The sequence below is a fragment of the Hypanus sabinus genome, chromosome 4, assembly GCF_030144855.1.
Source record: "Hypanus sabinus isolate sHypSab1 chromosome 4, sHypSab1.hap1, whole genome shotgun sequence".
Taxonomy (NCBI): Eukaryota; Metazoa; Chordata; class Chondrichthyes; order Myliobatiformes; family Dasyatidae; genus Hypanus; species Hypanus sabinus.
In genome coordinates, this window is record NC_082709.1 from 160,904,793 (window position 1) to 160,927,925 (window position 23,133).

Sequence of the window (23,133 nt, forward strand, 5' to 3'; positions counted from 1 at the left end):
AAAATCATTTATCTACACAATATTTTTTCTCCCCATCACACAGCTGCTACTCTCTGTGTGGAAGAAGTTGCCCTTCAGATCCCCTAAAGTTTTTCCTCTCTCATTTTAAATCTATGTACTCCTCTACCCTGGGACAAAGGCTACAACCATTCACCTTAACTGTGCCTTGTAATTTTATATATCTCTATAACAACATCCTTCAGTCTTCTACACTCCAGGGCAAAGAATTCCAGTCTATCCAGTCTCTCCTTAATCCACTTGCTATGTTTTAGTCAAACCTTGGGCTGTCATATTCCCAATCAACCTGACATTTAGTTAAATGCCTTGTGCAAGTGCATGCTCATTACAGTATATTCATCAATCTGCGTCATAAAATTCAATTCAGTTAGTTTGACAGAGTTTCCATTCACAAATTTACATCAATTAACCTGCTTCTCTCGAAATGATTTGCACTTCATCTCAGAATTTTCTTCAGATAATTTCTCCACTTTTATTGTTAGGCTTACGCTGTGTCTGTCTTACTCTCTTTTAAAGTGATATCAAATTTAATGTTTGGCAGCATGTGACATCCCTTGGCATCATGCTGGAGCCAACAGTGCTAGAATATTATAGTCAAACCCTGTGCTGTTCCCTTCATTGCATGGACTGTTCAGCAGTCTAGAACTGATTTTATCCTTGGTCTTGTGACTTTAAAGACACTGGATGCATTACTATGTTTTCTCTCTCCATCTTTAAATACTTTGAACACTTAACATTTCTAATGTCTGCAAAATATTTTTATTCTCTTTTATAACAATGCTAAATGCCACTGCCTTTCCCTATTTCATCTATCCACTTGCCAAGGTTCATTCCCATTCTTTGTCTTTTTGCCTTCCGACAATTCTGATTACAACAATACTCTTAAAATTGGCACCTAAAATGGACGGAATATAGATTAAAATCAGCAAAAATCAGAACAATGTATTTTTATCCTAACATTATATTTAATAAAAAAAGTTTCTCTAGAAATGATTATAACTCTCCTGCAATAATATGTGAAATAACTGGTAAATCTTTTTTGAAGAAACAAAGACTTTATTTTGGAAGGACCAGCTGAAAGCAAAATAAAAACTTCAAATTGATCCTTGTATAACCATATAACAATTTCAGCACGGAAACAGGCCATCTTGGCCTTTCTAGTCCGTGCCAAACACTTACTCTCACCTAGTCTCACCTAACTGCACTCAGCCCATAACCCTCCATTCCTTTCCTGTCCATATACCTATCCAATCTTTTTTTTTAAATGACAAAATCGAACCTGCCTCCACCACTTCTACTGGAAGCTCGTTCCACACAGCAACCACTCTCTGAGTAAAGAAGTTCCCCCTCATGTTACCCCTAAACCTTTGCCCCTTAACTCTCAACTCAAACGTGTGAAGACTTTATGTTGTGAAAGCTCAAAGAATTTAATAACTTGTGAATACCATTTAGTGATTACGATGTCATAAAACTTGCCATCCAATCTTTATGTTCTTGAAGACATCCTATTAATTTCTCATCAATATTTTTGATGAAATGTAATGAAAATAGATCTCAAAGCTTTCAGATGATTTGTAGTGGTCACAAACATCCTTTTTTTTTTCTTTTCAAATTAATGCTTTTAAAATACTAAAATATTTAATGAGCTTACACTTACTCTGCTATTTTTAGTGAGAGTTCAGATCCTGCTTCATCCAAAAATATAGCTGTCTTTTAAACTATTGTAGTTGGAAATGCGTTCAAGAAGCAACAGCCTGGAAAGCTCACCCAAGATTAAAAGATTGCATCAAAGAGTGAGGTCACGTCATCAAAATTCTGAGAAGGACGAACTGTACTCAAGAGATAGTAAGATAAACAATCGAAGGGAAAGGGACTACATGGAAGAGACAGGAACTGTTTTGAGAAACCACAAAACAAGGGCTTCATCCAAGAAGCATGAAGATCTTTCTCGAGATGACCTGTTGTTTCTGCTCAGTGTGCTTGAAGGTGAATTGGAGGTCAGTAATCTCCATTACCTATAATGTTTTAAAGGGTTTAAGCCAAGAATACATGTTTTACTTGTCACAGATCTGAATAAATTATTTTTAAAATAAATGCTGCACTTGGTACAGAAAAAACTTGAATAATCCATTCATGATGGGGAAATCAAGATAGTCTGATTTCTGATCGGTGTCCTCCCTTTCCATTCACAAAGGCCCTGATTCCCACCCTTCCTCTCAGCTTATCTACAGCACTGGAAAGTGTAGCATCAAAAACTCCAGCTTGAGGTATTAATGGAAATTGAATCAATTGGCCAGAAAGTCTTCCAGTCAGGCACCATCAAAATTCTGAGAGCACCAGATTATTAATTTTACCAGTGGTTTTTACAGTAATTTCTCAAAATGTTTAAGTCAAAAGAGCAAAGCTCAAGCAGCTTACCTTAACATCTAAAAGAATATTATTTTTAATCTGAATACTCACATTTATATGTTTCCAAATCAGTCTACATATTCATACATCTAAGCACACATATCAGCTGGAATTTTGGAAATTAAATCTCACCTGATACTGTCCAAAATTCAGTAGAAAACTTCCCTTCACAAGACTAATTGTGATGGTCAATCCTGCACAGAAGAACATGTACTTTACTCACTGGATGATAATGTTCACAGTAATTCATTATTGCGACAATGGTGCATTGACAGACAAAAGAATTAACACCTTAAAAGGGCAATAGAAAATAAAAATCAACAAGATTGCATATAGCAACTTAAGAATATTATAACTATCTTTTTGACAGAGGTTATTAATTATCATTAATTTAAACACATTAAAACCACATAGTTTTGATGGAAAAGCATTTATGTAGTTTCAAAAGGCATATTTCAATAGGACAAAATAATTTGGAACAATGCTATGCAATTCAAACATTAAAAAATACTTTAATGTGAATTAACTAAATGGTTCTTCCCACCAATAACTATTGTACATAAACCCCATTTCAATCTCTTACCATTCTAAATCTCTATTTTTCATCCTTTTTCATGTGAATTCAACAGATTTATTAATCTCTATGTAGCTATGTCTCATTTCTCAAGCAATTCTCATCTAAGAGCACAGTCATGAGTTATTTTGCCGGGGTCTGAATTTGCCAGTTACTGATTTCAGTAAGATTTTATTTTGCATATTCTTTTCTGATCAATTGCAGTCAATTTGTGTCTATGAATTAAAGCTACAATTTACACAAAAAACCCTCTCTTACAGAAATATTGTTTTCAGGTGACAGAATCAAATTCCTCATCCCAAGAGAAGAGTGTGGTGGCATAGTGTGGGGAATAAAGACATTTTTAAAAAGCTAACACTGAAAAATGATGGCTTCAATTTATTACTTACACCACAATGTAACATCACCTTTGTTACAGACTAATCAATTTTATTTTGTAACTACAGGATAACATTAAACTCAAAATTGGATAAAGTTACATAAAATAAGAAAAAAAACATAGCTTCTGTACACATTTAAAATGATAAAACTCATATTAATATCATTAAATATGATCACTGCTTCTTTGTATTACAATGGGAGAGAATTTATTTTTCTACGAGCAAGCTCAATCCCAAATCATAAGAAACCTAAGAATATCTTCACAGAGCCATAGCCATAAAAAAATATAGCACAGAAAGAAGCCTTTTGGTTCATGTAGTTCATGCCAAACCATTTAAACTGCCTACTCCAATCTACCTGCACTGGGACCATAGCCCGCTATACTTTTATACTTTTAAACATTTAAACATTCTTTTAAACATTGAAACCAAGCTTGTATGCATCACTTGTCCTGGCAGTTCATTCCAAACTCTCACAACCCTTTAAGTTTTTCACGTTTCACCCATAACCCATGACCTCTGGTTGTAATCCCACCCAACCTCAGCTGGAAAATCCTGCTTACATTTTCTCTAATTATACCCCTCATCATTTTGTATACCTCGATCAAATCTCTTTTCAATCTTCTATGTTCTAAGGAATTAACTCCTAACTTATTCAATTTTTCCTTATAACTCAGGTCCTCTAGAACTGGCAACATCCTTGTATATTTTCTCTGAACTTTTTCAACCTTATTTACACCTTTCCTGTAGGTAGGTGACCAAAACTGCACATAATTCTCCAAATTAGGCCTCATCAATGTTTAATACAACTTCTGCGTAGCATCCCATCTCCTGTACTCAATAATTTTATTTATGAAGACCAATAAGCCAAAAGCTTTCTTAACGACTTTATCTACCTGTGATGCCATTTATAACCAGTTAAGGAACTGTATTCCCAGATCCCTTTTCTTTACTACACTCCTCAGTGCCTGTTATTGTTCGCTGCGTAAAACTTACCTTGATTTGATCCTACCGAAGTGCAACACCACACACTCGTCTGCATTAAAATCTATCTGCCAATTTTCAGCCTATTTTTCCAACTGCAGGCCATGATAGCCTTCTTCGCTATCAACTACACCCCAAGCTTGGTGTTGTCTGCAACCTTGCTGATCCAGTTAACCACATTATCCTCCAGACTGCTGATATAGGTGACAAACAACAACATACCCAGCACCCATCCATGCAGTTCTCCACTAGCCACAGGCCTCCAGTCAGAGAGACAACCATTCTCTGGCTTCTCCCACAAAGCCAATGTGTAATCTCATTTACTACTTCATCTTGAATGCCAAGCAACTGAATTGTCTTAACCAACTCCCTATGCAGGACCTTGTCAAATGCCTCACTAAAGTCCACGAAGACAACATCCACTGCTTTGTCTTCATCAACTTTCCTGGTAACTTACTCGAAAAACTCTGTAAGATTGGTTAGACGTGACCAATGCACAAAGCCACGATGTCTATGCTTAATCTGTCCATGTCTAACCAAGTACTTGTACTTATATATCCGATCTCTCAGAATACCTTGCATTAACTTTCCCACTACTGATGTCAGGCTCACCAGCCAATAGTTTCCTGGTTTATTTTTTGAACAGCGGAAAAACATTAGTTATCTTCCAATCCTTTGATACCTCACCTGTTGCTAAGGATGATTTAAATGTCTCTGCTAGGACCCTGGTAATTTCTGCACAAGTCTCCCACAAGGTCTGATGAAACACCATGTCAAGCCCTGGGGATTTACCCACCCAAATATGCCTCATGACAGCAAAAACCTCCTCCTCTGTAATCAGTCTAGGGTCCATGAAGTTGATACTACTTTGTCTCACTTCTATAGACTCTGTGCCCATCTCCTGAGTAAATACAGCTGTGAAAACTTAATTTAAGATCTCCATCATTTCTTTTGACTCCACACACAGATTACCAATCTTCCAGACAACCAATTTTGCTCCTTGCAATCCTTTTGCTCTTAACATTTCTGTAGAATTTCTTTGCATTTTCCTTCACCTTCTCTGCTAGGGCAACCTCATGCTTTCTTTTAACCATCCTGATTTCTTTCTTAAGTGTTCTCTTGCATAAATGCTCAATTTGTTCCTACCGCTATGTACCTCTTTATTTTTCTTAACCAGGGCTTGAAGACCAGGCCTCCCTATACCTGTTATTGTTACATTTTATTCTGATAGCCACATACAAGCTCTGTACTCTCAAAATTTCCTTTTGAAGGTCTCCCACTTACCAGGCACACTTTTACCAGAAAACAGCCTGTCCCAATCCACCCTTGTCAGATCCCATCTCATACCATCAAAATTGACCTTTCTCCAATTTAGAATCTTAGCCTATGGACCAGGCCTATTGTTTCACATATTTACTTTGAAACAATGGCATTGTGATCACTGGAAGCAAAATGTTCCCCTACACAAATTTCTGTCACCTGCCCTGGCTCATTGTGACTTCTATGTACTGATTAAGGAAACTTTCCTGAACACATTTGACAGACTCTATCGCATCTGGTTCTTTTACAGTGTTGAAGTCCCAGTCAGTATGTGCTCAGTTAAAATAACCTTCAATTGACAGTATTCACCATAAATTAGCAGCTAACCCTGTATATTTCTGGTGGATTTATTTTTTAGGCTCGAGATGAAGTCATAACTGTACTAAAAGCAGAAAAAATTGACTTAGCACTTCTAGAAGCACAGTATGGGTTTGTTATGCCAACAAAGGTACTACAAGCTCTCCAAAGAGATTCCATCCAAGCAAAAACCAATTCACTTCAGGAGGATATCTATGAGAAACCAATGGTTGAGGTATGTGGTTTATGCATGCAAACTGTACTTTTTCCTGGAGAACTCAAAAGAATCGGCAAATTATAAATGAATGGCAAGAACTTCCACTATTATAAAATTTAAAGTGAAACTTTGTTATCCTTCTCTCTTCTCCGTCCCTCTCCTGCAATCAAAAAAAGGAAAGCACTTGAAACCCAACAAGGCACCATGGGTTTCATGCCTTTAAGATTATTGTTTACCTTGGCAAATCCCATGAACCTTTGACCTAAGAACTGCATGTAGTAGAAAATGGAAGTCTAGTACTCCATCTACAGGGACACAAATAAAAGTAAATACTATTCCATCAAATGGTATTGTCTGTCAGTCAATCACAATCAATCTAGCCTCAAACAGAATTCCAAAGCTAGACCACCCTAAATACTTCAGTACAATGACTAGCTACAGATTATTTTTACAAGGTTAGTCTTGGTGCATATTACCATGTACTTGGTTATAATCTCCTCTCTTTCCTTGAGGGGAATAACATCTGTGAATGCTGGCAGCCCTTCTGTACCTCTCCTTAACAGTTATTCATCATGTATGAGCTGAGTAAATTCTGTTGGCTATTTGACCAAAGGGGAATACTACAGCCAGCTTTAATAATGACTCTGTATGACAGGAATTACATCATTATGGATGAAAAACTGGGCCACCATAGCCCTCCATAGCACTGGAGTTAAAATTTCTTTTAAAGAAAGTTATGGTTGACAAATGAATAAAGACAAGCAGCAAAATGTATCAGGGATTTATGGCAGTAAGAGTAGACAAACATATTCCAGACAAACTTAATTTCATAAGAATCTTTCATTTAATTTGTCATATCAATAAACATCATTTAAAAACAAGTTTCACAGCATCAACACCAAAAAGATATTCAGTCTCCGCCAAGATTAGTTGATCTTCCTCAGCGTTTCATTATGATGACTGCTCATTATATATGCACAGAATACTTTTGTTTACTCATACGTGATTAGTGCTCATTACGATGTGGTTGTTAAAAGCTCCCTTAAATGGAACAGTGTCAATGGTACAGTCACCTTGCCTCAATAGTTACTTCTTATGTATAAACCAAGTCTTCTGCTGTTGACTGTTAGTCCAAAACAATATTACAACCAGTCCTAGTAAAATCCTAGTGTGACTAACACATACAACCTCATGTAAGTGTTCTTTGTAGAGGAAACAGGATCATAAACTTGCTTTCTCCTTTGATTGATATAGTTATAAAATGTTGCAAATAAAACTTTTTATGACACTTGAGCTTCATAATGACATTTTTCACTAGTTATACTTGTAATTAATGACTTCAAGGTACATAATCACACTTTTTTTTCCTAACTGAAGCTTGACAAACTGGTTGAAAAACAGAAGGAAACTCACAGGCGGATGTTAGAGCAACTTCTCCTGGTAGAAAGATCTCACAAACAGACAGTAGATGATTTGGAAGATGAGAAAAAGAAGCATGTGGAATACATGGAAAAGAGTGATGAATTCACCAACCTCCTTGAACAAGAGCGTGAACGGTAAGTTAGCAAAAATGTATTCTGAACTCCATTGATATGCATCCCTGATAAGCAGTGAAATTCCAGCATCAGCATGTACTGGCAACCATTGCAGTACTTAATTCTAGCAGAACATGTATATGATGCTTTGTAATATTTATATTTGTTATTGTAAACCTCTCCCGGATTACATTTGAGACACCTTTAATCCTTTGTCAATGTCGCATGCCATTTGGAGAACAAGGATCCTACTGAGCGTTAAATGCTTTTGTTCTGAAACTTCTAGCAAAACTAGATATGACTTCAATGTAATTCAAATCCTGGGACATGAATAGAAGTGTGGTAGAAATTCTGTTAGACATAGAAATTCTTCACTTGGCAAGCTATTCTCACAAATTCATAGCTCTATTAAACACAAAGTACACTGCACATACAAACAAGCTGGATGAACTCAGCAGGTCAGGCAGCATCTGTTGAAAGGAGCAGTCAACGTTTCAGGCTGAGACCCTTCGTCAGGCACAGCTCTATTCCTTTTGAACTGCTCAAAAACAAGATAAATTCTGTGTTCAGTCTTTGCAGCTGATTAGTGATTGGAATTTATGAACAGGAAAACAATTATTTTAAATTTGGTCTGCACAAATATTTTCAAATAAACACGGAGTCCACCAGATTGAAACTCAATGCAGTAGAACACCGATAATCCACAATCAAACTATTTAGAAATTCCAATAGTTTGGCACATTACTCACTGATTATAGGTTCCCACATACACTTTAAACTCAGCAGAGCCCTAGCTTCCTATCCACATTCTGTTTGCACACTGGGGTGCTCATACACATGTTCCATCTCACATGTGCACGAACGCACAAGTGTTCATGTTCTCTCTAACACACCAGGCCCTAGTGTCCATGGTCCCTCTTACACACCAGGCCCTAGTGTCCATGCTCCCTCCCACACACCGGGCACTAGTGTCGATGTTCCCTCTCACACACCAGGCACTAGTGTCGATGTTCCCTCTGACACACCAGACACTAGGGTCCATATTTTCTATGCTCCCTTTAAACCTATCAGTCCATTGGAAAAATTATTATTTGAATGCATAACATCTTAGACAGGTAAATGAAAAGCATGTTCCAAGTTCCAATAATCTAACATTCTAACATACAATAATCCATAAAATCTGCAGAGAATTGTAAAATTAGTCAGCTCTATCATGGGCACTAGCCTCCATAGCACCCAGGACATCTTCAAGGAGCAGAGCCTGAAAAAGACAGCATCCATCTTTAAGGACCCCATCACCCAAAACATGCAATCTTCTCATTGTTACCATCAGGTAAGAGGTACAGAATCCTGAAGGCAAACACTCAATGACTGAGGAACAGTTTCTTCTCCTCTGCAATCTGAATGGACATTGAGCCCATGAACCCTACCTCACTACTTCTTACTTTCATTTTTTTTGGCACTACTTATTTAACTATTTAATATAAATACATACGTACTGTAATTCACATTACTTTTTCGCTATAATATCACATATTGCATTGTACTACTACCACAACATTACAACACTTCATGACATAAGCCGGTGATATTAGTGCTGATTCTGACTCATTTGTGAGCATGCTGGATTAACAGTATTACTGTATTCACAAATTTCAGAATAAATGTTTGCAAGTGAATTTCCAAAATGAACCAGCTGAGCGTGACAATCATATTACTGTAACTGAAATAAGCAAAATATGATTGTTGATTATATTTGCCATCACTTCAGGGCAAAAATAAACATAATTACATTTAATTCGCGCTTTCATGTGTCTACCTGAATTCAAAACTAAGGAAGTTTACTATTAACTTTGAAAGCTGAAGGTCAATTAAAGCATAACATGTAATTTCTTAAAAATCAAGATATTTGTTACTAAACTGTTCAATTTGCAAGTTAAAATTTTACATTACATAACTTTTAAGCACAGGATCTGATTGACAGGACTGCCTGTCTACAATTAGACTCAAGGTTTGAGAATTTTTAATGTCATTTCTAGAACAATAAATAATTGTTATCCCAGATCCAATTCAGCACATAAAAAACACAATAATAAAAACAACTATAAATAAATAAGATAGCTTATATAGTTAGATTTATTATACATCCATAAGATAGTGCTAGGGTCTGTACATAAGGTGTATCTGACAGGAAATGATAATATAGTGGTGACGGACGGCCTGGTAGGGTGAGTTAGTGGGTGGAGGTGTTGATAAGCCATACTGCTTGGGGAAAGTAACTGTTTTTGAGTCTGGTGGTTGTGCTATGCATGCCCTGTAGCCTCCTCCCTGATGGCAGTGGGACCAACAATCCGTGAGCAGCACGGGTAGGATCCTTCATGATATTATAGACAATAGACAATAGGTGGAGAAGTCTACCATTCTGCCCTTTGAGCCTGCACCGCCATTCTGAGATCATGGCTTATCATCTACTATCAATACCCGGTTCCTGCCTTGTCCCCATATCCCTTGATTCCCCTATCCATAAGATACATATCTAGTTCCTTCTTGAAAGCATCCAGAGAATTGGCCTCCACTACCTTCCAAGGCAGTGCATTCCAGACCCCCACAACTCTCTGGGAGAAGAAGTTTTTCCTTAACTCTGTCCTAAATGACCTACCCCTTATTCTCAAACCATGCCCTCTGGTACTGGATTCTTCCAGCATCTGGAACATATTTCCTGCCTCTATCTTGTCCAATCCCTTAATAATCTTATATGTTTCAATCAGATCCCCTCTCAATCTCCTTAATTCCAGCGTGTACAAGCCCAGACTCTCTAACCTCTCTGCGTAAGACAGTCCAGACATCCCAGGAATTAACCTTGTGAATCTACGCTGCACTTCCTCTACAGCCAGGATGTCCTTCCTTAACCTGGAGACCAAAACTGTACACAATACTCCAGGTGTGGTCTCACCAAGGCTCTATACAAATGCAAGAGGATTTCCTTGCTCTTGCACTCAATTCCCTTTGTAATAAAGGCCAACATTCCATTAGCCTTTTTCACTGCCTGCTGCACTTGCTCATTCACCTTCAGTGACTGATGAACAAGGACTCCTAGATCTCTTTGTATTTCTCCCTTGCCTAACTCTACACCGTTCAGATAATAATCTGCCTTCCTGTTCTTACTCCCAAAGTGGATAACCTCACACTTATTCACATTAAACGTCATCTGCCAAGTATCTGCCCATTCACCCAGCCTATCCAAGTCACTCTGAATTCTCCTAACATCCTCATCACATGTCACACTGCCACCCAGCTTAGTATCATCAGCAAATTTGCTGATGTTATTCTCAATGCCTTCATCTAAATTGTTGACGTAAATTTAAGCAGCTGTGGTCCCAATACCGAGCCCTGTGGCACCCCACTAGTCACCACCTGCCATTCCGAGAAACACCCATTCACTGCTAATACTGCAGGCCTTTGTTCAGCATATTTCTGCATTTGTGCTCTTGATGGCGGGCAGGCTGGTGCATGCCCAGTGATGCACTGGGCAATTTTGACTACCTGCTGTAATGCCTTTCTGTCAGCTGCGGTGCAAGTTTTCATACCATGCTGTAATGCAGCATATTAGGATGCTCTCTACTGAGCATCTGTAGAAGGTCGAGAGTATAGATGTGCATAGTCCAGCTCTCCTCTGCCTGTGAGCAGCTTTGGTTGTGTAGGATGTTCTCTGGGATCATGAAAGACTGTGTGAGATGTCTCCCAGGAGTTTGAAACTGCTCACAGGTTCCACTGCTGTGCCACCAACATGAAGAGCAGTCAAACAGTGCAAGTTCTCTTGATATGAATAACCATCTCCTTCATCTTACTGACACTGAGGAAGAGATTAACTGCCTGGCACCAGGGCTTGAGCTCTTTCACTTCCTCTCTGTAGACAGTCTCATCATAGTTGGTAATAAGCCCCAACAGGGTTGTGCCGTCACGAACCTGACAATGAGATTACTGATTCTGGCTCTGTGGCTCAGAAGGGAAGGGAATAGAAGAGGAGAGCAGTAGTGACAGGGGATTCATAGATAGAGGAGCAGGCGGAAGATTCTGTGGGCATGAAAGAGACACATGGATATGTTGCTTGCCAGGTGCCAGAATCAGGAATGCTTCAGATTCTAAAGGAGGGGGGTGAGCAGCTGGAAGTCTTGGTACATACAGGTAACAATGACACAGGTAGGAAATGGGATGAAGTCCTGAAGACAGAATATAGGGAGTTAGGTAGAAAGCAGGACCTCTAGGGTAGTAATCTCTGTATTACTGCCTATACCCTGGACCAGTGAGGGTAAGAATAGAATGAACTGGCTGATGACTGTGTGCCTGAGGAATTGGCACAGGGAGCAGGGTCTCAGATTTCTGGATCATTAGGATCTCCTCTGGGTAAAGTATGACTTATACAAAAAAGACAAGATACATCTGAACCCAAGAGGAACCAATATCCTTGCAGGCATGTTTATTAGACTTCTGGGGAGGGGTAAAATGGATTTGGTAGGGGAACGGGAACTGGAGTAATAGGGCTGAGGATGGGGCAATTGGTATACAAGTTGATGCATTGTGTAGTGAGACTATGAAGAAGGACAGGCACATGATAGGGCAAGATTGCAGCCAGTGGGATGAGATGAAATGTAACATGGGGGCAAAATTGAAAAGAGTGATGAATACAAGACTGAAGGTGTTATATTTGAATGTAGTACAGTATACAGAATAATCTTGTAGCACAGTTAGAGATTGGCAAGTAAGATGTTGTGGACATCACTGAGTCATGGCTGAAAAAAGTTCATAATTGGGAACTTTACATCCAAGGATACATATTGTATCAAAAAGACAGGCAAGTAGGCAGAGGGAGCAGGGTGGCTCTGTTGCTGAAAAATGAAATTAAATCCTTAGAAAGAAATGACATAGAATCAGAAGATGTAGAATCCTTGTGGGTTGAGTTAAGAAGCTGTAAGCATAAAAATACCCTGATGCAACTTATGTACAGGTCTCCGAAAGGCAGCTAGGATGTGGAATACAAATAACAATGGGAGAAAGAAAAGGCACATAAAAAGGGCAATGTTATGATATTCGTGGGGATTTCAATATGCAGGTAAATTGGGAAAATCAGGTTGGTGCTGAATCGCAACTGAGGGAATATGTAGAATACCTACGAGATTGCTTTTGTAGTGCAGCTTGTGGTTGAACCCACTACGGGAAAGGCAGTTTTGGATTGGGTGTTGTGTAATGAACCAGTTTTGACTAGGGAGCTTAAGGTAAAGAAACCTGAAGGAGACAGTGCCTGTAATAGGATAGAATTCACCTTGCAATTTGAGAGGGAGAAGTTAAAGTCAGGTGTATCAGTATTACAGTGGAGAATAAGAAACTACAGAAGCATGAGAAAGGAGCTGGCCGAAGTTGACTGAAAAGGGAAACCAGCACGGATGACGGCAGAACAGAAATGGCTCGAGTTTCTCGGGGCAATTCAAAAGGTGCTGACAAAGTACTCTAAAGGGAGAATGACTCAACCATGGCTGACAAGGGAAGTCAAAGACAACATGAAAGGAAAAGAGGGCATAAAATATAGCGAAAAGTAGTGGGAAGTTAGAAGATTGGGAAGCTTCTAAACAGTAACAGAAGGCAAATAAAAAAGACATAAGGAGAGAAAATATGAAGTATGAAGATAAGCTAGCCAATTATATAAAAAGCAGGCCAAAAGTTTTTTCAGATATATCAGAAGTAAAAAAGAGGTCAGAGTGTATTTTAGACCATTAGAAAATTATGCTGGAGAGTAGCAATGAGGGACAAAGAAATGGCAGATGGACTCATTAACTATTTTGTGTCGGTCTTCACTATGGAAGACAGTGGTAGTATCCCAGAAATTCAGCAGTGTAGTTACTAAGGAGAAGGTGCTTGGGAAGCTGAAAGGTCTGAAGATAGTTAAGTCACCTGGACCAGATGGACTACACCCCAGGGTTCTGAAAGAGGTCGAAAGAAGATGGCGCCAGTGAGCGACATGATCAAAGGTGACATCCATCAGACAGTTCATGAAACTACTCATTTTACTTCATTGACTTCTTTTGAACACGATTCTGCTTCTAAGCTTTTACATGCAATTGGAACCTGTAATTTATATTTCCATGGTGTGTTTTTGAACCAATTGAGCAATTTGGTGCTTTGCTGTCTCTGAGAGACTTTGGTGAGGTTTCCAGCACAGTGTGCGGTCTGGAGGCCAACAAGCCTGGAGATGGGGCACGAGCCTATGATTGACTCCATTTCTCAGAGGTTAAAGCATCAATCAAGATTGAAATCAACGAGGAGGAGAGCAGAGGGCGAGCATGTGTTCAGCACCATCTGCCTGGGTTTGACCAGTCTCTCTCTCCCTTTCGCTCGGTGCTGCTGGAGGAAGGTGCTAGTGTCCTGGCTCTTGCCTGCGCAAGTTTTAATCAATGAGGTTTCTGGATTGGACTCACTTTTAGGGGACTCTAAAGTTTATGCTGAATATGTTTCTGATTTCCTTTTTTCATTGCTATTTTGTAAAATTTTGTTAGGGGCAGACTGGATCCGCGGCCTGCTGTCAACAAACAACAGTGCTAAATTGAACTGAACTGAGCTACAGTGAATATTCCTAGACTGTTTCTAAGACTTTGCCGCTTGATGTTTTATATTCCATGTTTCTTGCCTGTTTTTTGCTGCTTGCGCAATTTGTTCTTTTTTTGTGTTTCCTTTGAATGGGTTCCATAGTTTTCTTTGTTTTGAGCCTGTCTCTGGGAAGAAGAATCTCAGGGCTGTATACTGCATGCATACTTTGATAATAAATATACTCCAAATCTCTGAGGAGATTATCAATGCAATAGTAATGATCTTTCAAGGATCACTAGATTCTTTAAAGGCTCTGGAGGACTGGAAAAGTGCAAATGTCACTCTACTGTCTAAGAGGGGAGGAAGGCAGAAGGAAGGAAATTATAGGCTAGTTTGGCTGACTTCAGTGGTTGGAAAAATGTTGGAGTCCATTATTAAGGATGAGGTTTTTGGAGGCACATGATAAAATAGGCCAAAGTCAGCATAGATTCCTTAAGGGGAAATCATGCCTGATAAATCAGTTGGAATCTTTTGAGGAAATAACAAGCAGGATAGACAAAGGAGAATCGTGGGATTTTGTTTACTTGGATTTTCAGAAGCCCTTTAACAAGCTGCCACACATAAGGCAGCTTAACAAGATAAGAGCCCATGGTATTACAGGAAAGACACTGGAATAAATAGAAGATTGGCTGACTGGCAGGAGACAAAGAGGGGAAAGGCTTTTTCTGGTTGGCTGTGCAGGGGTTGGTATTCGGACTACTACTTTTCACATTATATGTCAATGATCTGGATGACAGAATTGAGATGGCTTTGTGGCCAAGTTTGCAGATGATATGAAGACAGTTAGAGGGGCAGGTAGTATTAAAGAGGCCGGATGAAAGCAGAAGAACAAGACAGATTACAAGAATGGGCAAAGAAGTGGCAGATGGGACATAATGTTGGGAAGTGTATGGTCATGCACTTTAGTAGAAGGAATAAAAGCATAGACTATTTTTAAATCGGGAGAAAGTTAAAAAAAATAAGAGGTGCAAAGGGACTTGGGAGCCCTCTTGCAGGATTCCTTAAAGGTTAACTTGCAAGTTGAGTTAATGGTAAGGAAGACAAATTCAATGTTAGTACTCATCTTGAGTGAACTAGAATATAAGAGCAAGGATATAATGCTGATGTTTTATAAGGTATGATCAGACTGCACTGTGAGCAGTTTTGAGACCCTTATTAAAGAAAAGATGTGTTGGCATTGGAGAGGGTCCAGAGGAGAATCACAGTAATGAATCTAGAAATGAAAGGGTTAATATATGAGGAGTATTTGTTGGCTCTGGGCCTGTACTCGCTGGTGTTTAGATGAATTTGAGGGGGGGGGGGCGGTTTCATCAAAACCTTTTGAATATTGAAAGTTCTAGATAAAGCGGATGTTTTCTGATTTCTCAAGTGCCTTCAATACCATAACAGCCCTCATTGCTGGGGGAAAATCTCCATTCAATGCAGGTTAGCAATTCCATTGTATCCTCGATAATGGACTACCTGACCAGCAGACCATAGTTTGTGTGGCTTCAGAGCTGTGTGTCAGACATGACTATAAGCAACAATGGGGCCTCAAACGGTGCAAGCTGAATCATCTGCAGCTCAACATCAGTAGGACAAAGGAGATGGTGATGGACTTTAGGAAGACAAAGACTGCACTGCCTCCTGTTACTATTGACATAGCTGAGAGCCTACAAGTACCTGGGGGTGCACCTGGATGACAGACTTGAGTGGAGCACCAACACAGAGGCTGTGTACAAGAAAGGCTAGAGTCTCATCTACTTCCTGAGGAGACTGAGGTCCTTTGGAGTATGCATGCCTCTCCTTCACACGCTCTACCAGTCTGTTGTCATCAGTACAATCTTCTATGCAGTGGTGAGCTGGGGAAATGGCATCAACATAGTTGATGGTAACAGGCTCAATAAACTGATTAGAAAGGCTGGCTCTGTTATAGGAGTCAAACTGAACACACTGGAGACTGTGGTAGAACAAAGTATACTACGGAAAATCCTGGCAATTCTGGACAATGTTTCTCACCCTCTGCATGCCACCTTGGCTGAATAGAGGAGCACGTTTAGTAATAAACTAGGATAACTGCGTTACTCCAAAGAGCACTATAAGAGATCATTCTTATCCTCAGTCATTAGGCTCTATAATGAGTCAACCTATAGCCGGGGAAGTGTTGACTCTCTCCTGTTAGACTGTTTGTGGTAACTTATATTTTATTCTTTCTTTCTTCTCTTCTAATACTTGTATATTTGTATATCTGTGCACTTGTAATGCTACTGTGATTTTCTTTGGGATCAATGAAGTATCTATCTATCTATGTGGGTGACTCTAGGACCAGGGATACAGCCTCAGAAAAGAGGGATGTCCATTTAGAAGAGACGAGGAGGAATTTCTTTAGCCAGAGGGTGGTGAATCTGTGAAATTCATTGCACAGACAGCTGCTGAGGCAAAGTAATTGGGTATATTTAAAGCAGAAGTTGCTAGGTTTTTGATTAGTCAGGATGTCAAAGGATATGGGAAGAAGGCAGGAGAATGGGGTTGGGAGGGATAATAAATCAACCACGTCTAATGGTCTTACTACCCGTGTGTTTGGCTGTGTAGACATAACTGAGCAGAGTGTACAGCACTGGGCTCAGCACACAACCCAGCGGTGCAGCAGGGTGAGGAGGGAGGAGTGGGTGTGCATCCTGACTTAGCCACTGTAGTCCTGGCGAAATAGGGAAGTATTCACTGATAAGAAGGCAAAGTTACTTCAGTTAGCTGATAGTTTGGACTTGAATGTCAGTAATGGAATGAGTCATTTGAAAACTTGATCTTCAACATAAAACAATTTTATTGAAAGCCTTATTTTCAAACTTGATGCTTTCACATCGTTTTGAAGTATTATGATCCACCTGATTCCACACTGCATAGCACTTTTTGGTCAATGTAACAGCAGATAAGGAAAGCAGTTCAGCACAATAGTTAATGAATAGACAGAAACTACTGCAATGCTGAGCGGAAACGTTTTTCCTCAAGCAACAATAGATAAAAGTTCATTAAGCTTCACTGAGCTTGTCAATTATTAGAATTACTTCATAAGTATTTCATAGGTGTGAAGCACTTTGAAACATCCAAAGTCAACAACTCCTACAAGGAAGTAGTCAGTAACTTTGCAATCAAGTTAGTGCCTGAACAGTGCAAATCTCAGTGCCAGTTACTAGCTTGATAAAATCTTCCTTATTTACGGCAGTAATGGGCAAAGCATAGAATCAGAATGACAGCTTTAGTAATTTACATGATGACTTTAAAAGAGACCTAAATTTGATTTAATTAAATATCGTACTGCCCTCAGCCACAACATTTTTGCTTCATTATATTTAAATTACTCTCCCAATTTTACAAACTAAATAGTGCACATAGCACAGAACCAAACCTCACAGCTCAACAGGACCATGCTGTATTGATGCTCCACAAAAGCCTCACCCACTCCTTTCCTATTAAACAACATTAATGCGTCTTTTTTATGCTCTGTCTCTCTCTGTTTCGAATGCCTCGACAGAATATGCTGCACATATCATTGTATCTGCTGGTTATTCCTTTCAACTACTGCCTGGATAGAGAATTTTTGCTTTTCATTTGTTACTTCCACCATTTAACAATATTATATCACTTTGACTACTTTGCACTTGTATTCTTTCTTGTAAAGATTGTATAATTAATATCCAATTTATGTTTTTTCTTGTGAATTTGCTGATGCCATGCTACATGCCTGTGATGCTACTGTAAGTATAATTTTCACTATATCTGTGCAAACTCATAAACTCAGCTTGACTTTGACTTTTGATTTAAGAGCGCTATCACATATTCACAGCCACTAATTATTGTTGCCCTTCGTTATCTTTAGAAAACAATCCTTAGAGTCAGGTCACCCACCCCAATTTACTCTTTATGTGGGCCAAAACCTGTAATTTGTTCACTGTTTTGTGATATCTACAATTTTACATGTATGGAATCATTCTGGTAACCCTTATATTCTGCCTTCACTCATTGAGTGAAATGGAGACCAGAACAGTCTATGTTGACATTCCAACTAAAGTTCAAACCAAATATAACATTACTTTTCTATTATTCAATACTGCTATTTGAAATATAAATTTCAGTGCTTTGCTTGCTGATTTACTCACATGTATGTTTTGAGTTGCTCATCTTTCAGCACCCCAAAACTACGTGATTTTCACTGTTCTCTAGCCCATTTAGACATTACTTTCTAACGTGTTTAGCTGCCTTTACTTTCATAAAAAATGCACGACATCATGTACAATTATGCTCATTACCTACATTCATCCTCCACTTCTCGATATGGTCTCACCAACAAACTGTCATATTATTCCTTTGCTTCCCAAGTCCAGTTGTTCACTTTAAAAGAAGAACAGCAGGATTTCCAGCAAAGGTCTTTGTACACTAACTTCTCCAAATTTTGTCATTACTAGTATCTTTGTGTTTGATTTGGTCATGTTATTTCTCTATATGGAACTGAACCAAAAGATCTGCATTAAAACCACCCTTAAAGTCACGTGGATGGTAGGATAAAGGAAAACGTGGCATTTTAGTTTTCTCACTTAACAGTCGAATCTATTAAGACTGGATCTTTATCTGGAACAGATCCTATCACAGCATAAAAACAGTTAATCACTTCTTATTTTCAAATATGTAATAATATAAAAAATAAAACTGAAACATAACAAAGACTATGCACGAGGAGCTGAGTATCCTGTATGAGACTAAACGGTTCCATCACTTTCAGTGGGCGATGTAGGCATTGCAATAATTGACAAACTTAACCTAACCTATACGTTTGCTGTTGGTGCCCAGTTACTGACCTATTTTTCCTAGCTGGATGCCTGAAATACAGCCTCACCCTCAAACTAAGAAAGTACAAATGACATTATTCTGTTATGGTTGGACTTAGTGCAGGAATCCTACAGCAAACTTCTTAATTGTTGAGTTAACTATTCAAATGTCAACATTTGAACATTTCCAAGAATGACACCCATGGACGTTATTTTGAAATTAATATTTTAGACACACTTACTTAATATCTTTTCCAGTTTTTTGGGAATTTCTGCTCAAATTGCCATTATAAGTATGCTGTTCATTCCCCAAGGCAATCTGACACAATTTATAAAAGGTTATTTTCCAATGTTTTTTAAAATGTAAATATAAAAAAAAACAGCTGATGCTGGAAATCTGATATAAAAATAGAAAATACTGGTAACATTCAACAGGCCAAGCAGAATTTGTGGAAAGAGAAACAGAGTTAATGCTTCAAATAAAAGACCCTTCATCAGAACTGGGAAAAGGGACTCTGCTTTTTTTTAAAAAATAGTCTCTGACTTCTTCATGAGGAGTGCTGCTACGGGACTATAAAACATTTCTCTTCATGTAATTGTACACTACAGGCTAAAGCTCACCCTTCCTTCCAAAAATATATTTTCAGCTGCATTAATGTAACAATGAGAAAAGGATATGAAGGCCTGAAGCTTCTGATCACATCTATGATATCCTGAAGTGGGAACTTGAACAGCTAGAGGTCGTGGTACATATTGGTACCAAAGACATAGGTTGGAAAAGGGAGGAGGTCCTGAAAACAGACTACAGGGAGTTAGGAAGCAGGACTTCAAAGGCAGGATTACTGCCTGTGCCACGCGACAGTGAGTATAGGAATAGAGTCAGGTGGATGATAAATGCGTGGCTGATAGATTGGAGCAGGGGGCAGAAATCCAGATTTCTGGATCTTTGGGACCTCTTTTGGGGCAGCATGACCTGTAGAAAAAGGATGGATTGGACTTGAATCCGAGGAGGACTAATATCCTGGCAGGAAGGTTTGCTAAGGCTACTGGGGAGAGTTTAAACTAGAATTGCTGGGGGGTGGGAACTGAACTGAAGAGACGGAGGATAGGCAGGTGATAAGAGAAGGGATGCGCTCAGACCATTGTTTGACATGTGTCTGTTTTAATGCAAGAAGCATCATGAACAAAGCAGATGAGCTTTGAGCATGGTCAGTACTTGGAGCTATGATGTTGTGGCCAGTACAGAGACTTGGATGGCTCAGGGGCAGGAAGAGTCCCAGGTTGTAGATGTTTCAGAAAAGACAGGGAGGGAGGCAAAAGAGGTGGGGCGAGGCACTGCTGATCAGAGATCGTGTCACGACTGCAGAAAAGGAGGAAGTCATGGAGGAATTGTCTGCTGAGTTTGTGTGTGTGGAAGCCAGAAACAGGAACAGGTCAATAACTCTACTGGGTGTTTTTTTATAGACCAGCCAATAGTAACGGGGCATCGAGGAGCAGATAGGGAGACAGATCCTGGAAAGGTGTAATAATAACAGGGTTGTCATGGTGGAACATTTTTGATTGCCATATTCCTAGAGCAAGGGGTTTAGATGGAGTGGATTTTGTTAGGTGTGTTCAGGAAGGTTTCCTGATACAATATGTAGATAAGCCTACAAGAGGAGAGGCTGTACTTGATCTAGTATTGGGAAATGAACCTGGACAGATGTCAGGTCTCTCAGTGGGAAAGCATGTTGGAGATAGTGATCACAATTCTATCTCCTTTACAATAGCACTGGAGAGGGATAGTGACAGACAAGTTAGGAAAGCGTTTAATTGGAGTAAAGGGAAATATGAAGCTATCAGGGAAGAACTTGGAAGCATAAATTGGGAACAGATGTTCTTAGGAAAATGTATGGCAGAAATGTGGCAAATGTTCAGGGGATATTTGCGTGGCGTTCTGCATAGGTACGTTCCAATGAGACAGGGAAAGGATGGTATGGTACAGGAACCGTGGTGTACAAAGGCTGTTCAAAATCTAGACAAGAAGAAAAGAAAAGCTTACAAAGAACCAGGTAATGATAAGAGATCTAGAAGATTATAAGGCTAGCAGGAAGGAGTTAATGATGAAATTAGGAGAGCCAGAAGGGGTCATGAGAAGGCCTTGGTGAGCAGGATTAAAGAAAGCTCCAAGGCATTCTACAAGTATTTGAAGAGCAAGAGGATAAGATGTGAAAGAATAGGACTAATTAACTGTGACAGTGGGAAAGTGTGTATGGAACCAGAGGAGATAGCAGAGGTATTTAAATGAATACTTTGCTTCAGTATTCACTATGGAAAAGGATCTTGGCGATTGTAGGAATGACTTAGAGCGGATTGAACAGCTTGAGCACGTAGATAGTAAGAAAGAGGATGTGCTGGAGCTTTTGGAAAGTATCAAGTTGGATAAGTCACCAGAACTGGCTGAGATGTGACCCAGGCTACTGTGAGAGGCGAGGGAGGAGATTGCTGAGCCTTTGGCAATGAACTTTGCATCAACAATGGGGGCGGGAGAGGTTCCAAGGATTGGAAGGTTGCAGATGTTGTTCCCTTATTCAAGAAAGGGAGTAGGGCTAGCCCTAGAAATTATAGACCAGAGAGCCTTACTTCAGTGATTGGTAAGTTGATGGATAAGATCCTGAGGGGCAGGATTTATAAACATTTGGAGAGGCATAATGTGATTAGGAAAAATCAGCATGGCTTTGTCAAAGGCAGATCGTGCCTTACGAGTCTGAATTTTTTGAGGATGTGACCAAACACATTGCTGAAGGTAGAGCAGCAGATGTAGTGTATATGGATTTCAGCGAGGCATTTGATAAGGTACCCCATGCAAGGCTTATTGAGAAAGTAAGGAGGCATGGGATCCAAGGGGACCTTGCTTTGTAGATTCAGAATTGGCTTGCTCATAGAAGGCAAAGAGTGGTTGTAGATGGGTCATATTCTGCATGGAGGTTAGTGATCAGTGGTGTGCCTCAGGGATGTGTTCTGGAACCCCTTCTCTTCGTGAATTTTATAAATGACCTGGATGAGGAAGTGGAGGGATGGGTTAGTAAGTTTACTGATGACACAAAGGTTGGAGATGTTGTGGGTAGTGTGGAGGGCTGTCAAGAGGTTACAGCGAGACATCGATAGGACGCAAAACTGGGCTGAGAATTGGCAGATGGAGTTCAAGTGTGAAGTGGTTCATTTTGGTAGGTCAAATATGATGGCAGAAAATAGTATAAATTTTAAGACTCTTGGCAGTGTGGAGGATCAAAGGGATCTTGGGGTCTGAGTCCATAGGGCACTCAAAGCTGCTGCACAGGTTGACTCTGTGGTTAAGAAGGCATACAGTGCATTGGTCTTCATCAACTGTGGGATTGAGTTTAAAGTCAAAAGGTTATGTTACAGCTATATAGGACCCTGGTCAGACCCCACTTGGAGTACTGTGCTCAGTTGTGATCACCTCACTACAGGAAGGATGTGGAAACGTTAGAAAGGGGTGCAGACGAAATTTACAAGGGATGTTGCCTGGATTAGGGAGCATGCCTTTTGAGAATAGGTTGAGTGAACTCAGCCATTTCTCCTTGGAGCGACAGAGGATGAGAGATGACCTGAGAGAGGTGCATAAGATGATGAGGGGCCTCGATCGTGTGGATAGTCAAAGGCTTTTTCCCCAGGGCTAAAGTGGCTAACATGAGTGGGTGCAGTTTTAAGGTGCTTGGAAGTAGATACAGAGGAGATGTCAGCGGTAAGTTGTTTCTTTTAACGCAGAGAGTGGTGAGTGCGTGGAATGGGTTGCCAGCGACGGTGGTGGAGGCAGATACAATAGGGTCTTTTAAGAGATTCCTGGATAGGTACATGGAGCTCAGAAAAATAGAGGGCTATGGGTAACCTTGGGTAATTTCTAAATAAGTACATTTTTGGCACAGCTTTGTGGGCTGAAGGGCCTCTATTGTGCTGT

The 23,133-nt window shown here is 39.6% G+C and overlaps 2 protein-coding genes across 8 annotated transcripts in view; one reads left to right on the top strand and one right to left on the bottom strand.

Moving 5' to 3' along the window:
- The window catches only part of cmss1 (cms1 ribosomal small subunit homolog), a 277,146-nt gene that overhangs the window by 129,222 nt on the left and 124,791 nt on the right, over positions 1–23,133 (bottom strand). For 5 of the 7 annotated variants that reach the window (XM_059968625.1, XM_059968621.1, XM_059968622.1 and 2 more), the window contains one exon: positions 2,560–2,621. The exons of the other annotated variants lie outside the window; for them this stretch is intronic. The gene's annotated coding sequence lies outside the window, so the exon portion shown is untranslated. The remainder of the gene's footprint in view (positions 1–2,559; positions 2,622–23,133) is intronic. 7 annotated transcript variants of the gene reach the window in all.
- Positions 1,752–23,133, top strand: part of filip1l (filamin A interacting protein 1-like) — a 134,522-nt gene continuing 113,140 nt past the window's right edge. Inside the window, exons 1-3 of the mRNA XM_059968620.1 lie at positions 1,752–2,015; positions 6,044–6,217; positions 7,577–7,755. Of these exons, the coding sequence (XP_059824603.1) occupies positions 1,752–2,015; positions 6,044–6,217; positions 7,577–7,755 (617 nt within the window). The remainder of the gene's footprint in view (positions 2,016–6,043; positions 6,218–7,576; positions 7,756–23,133) is intronic.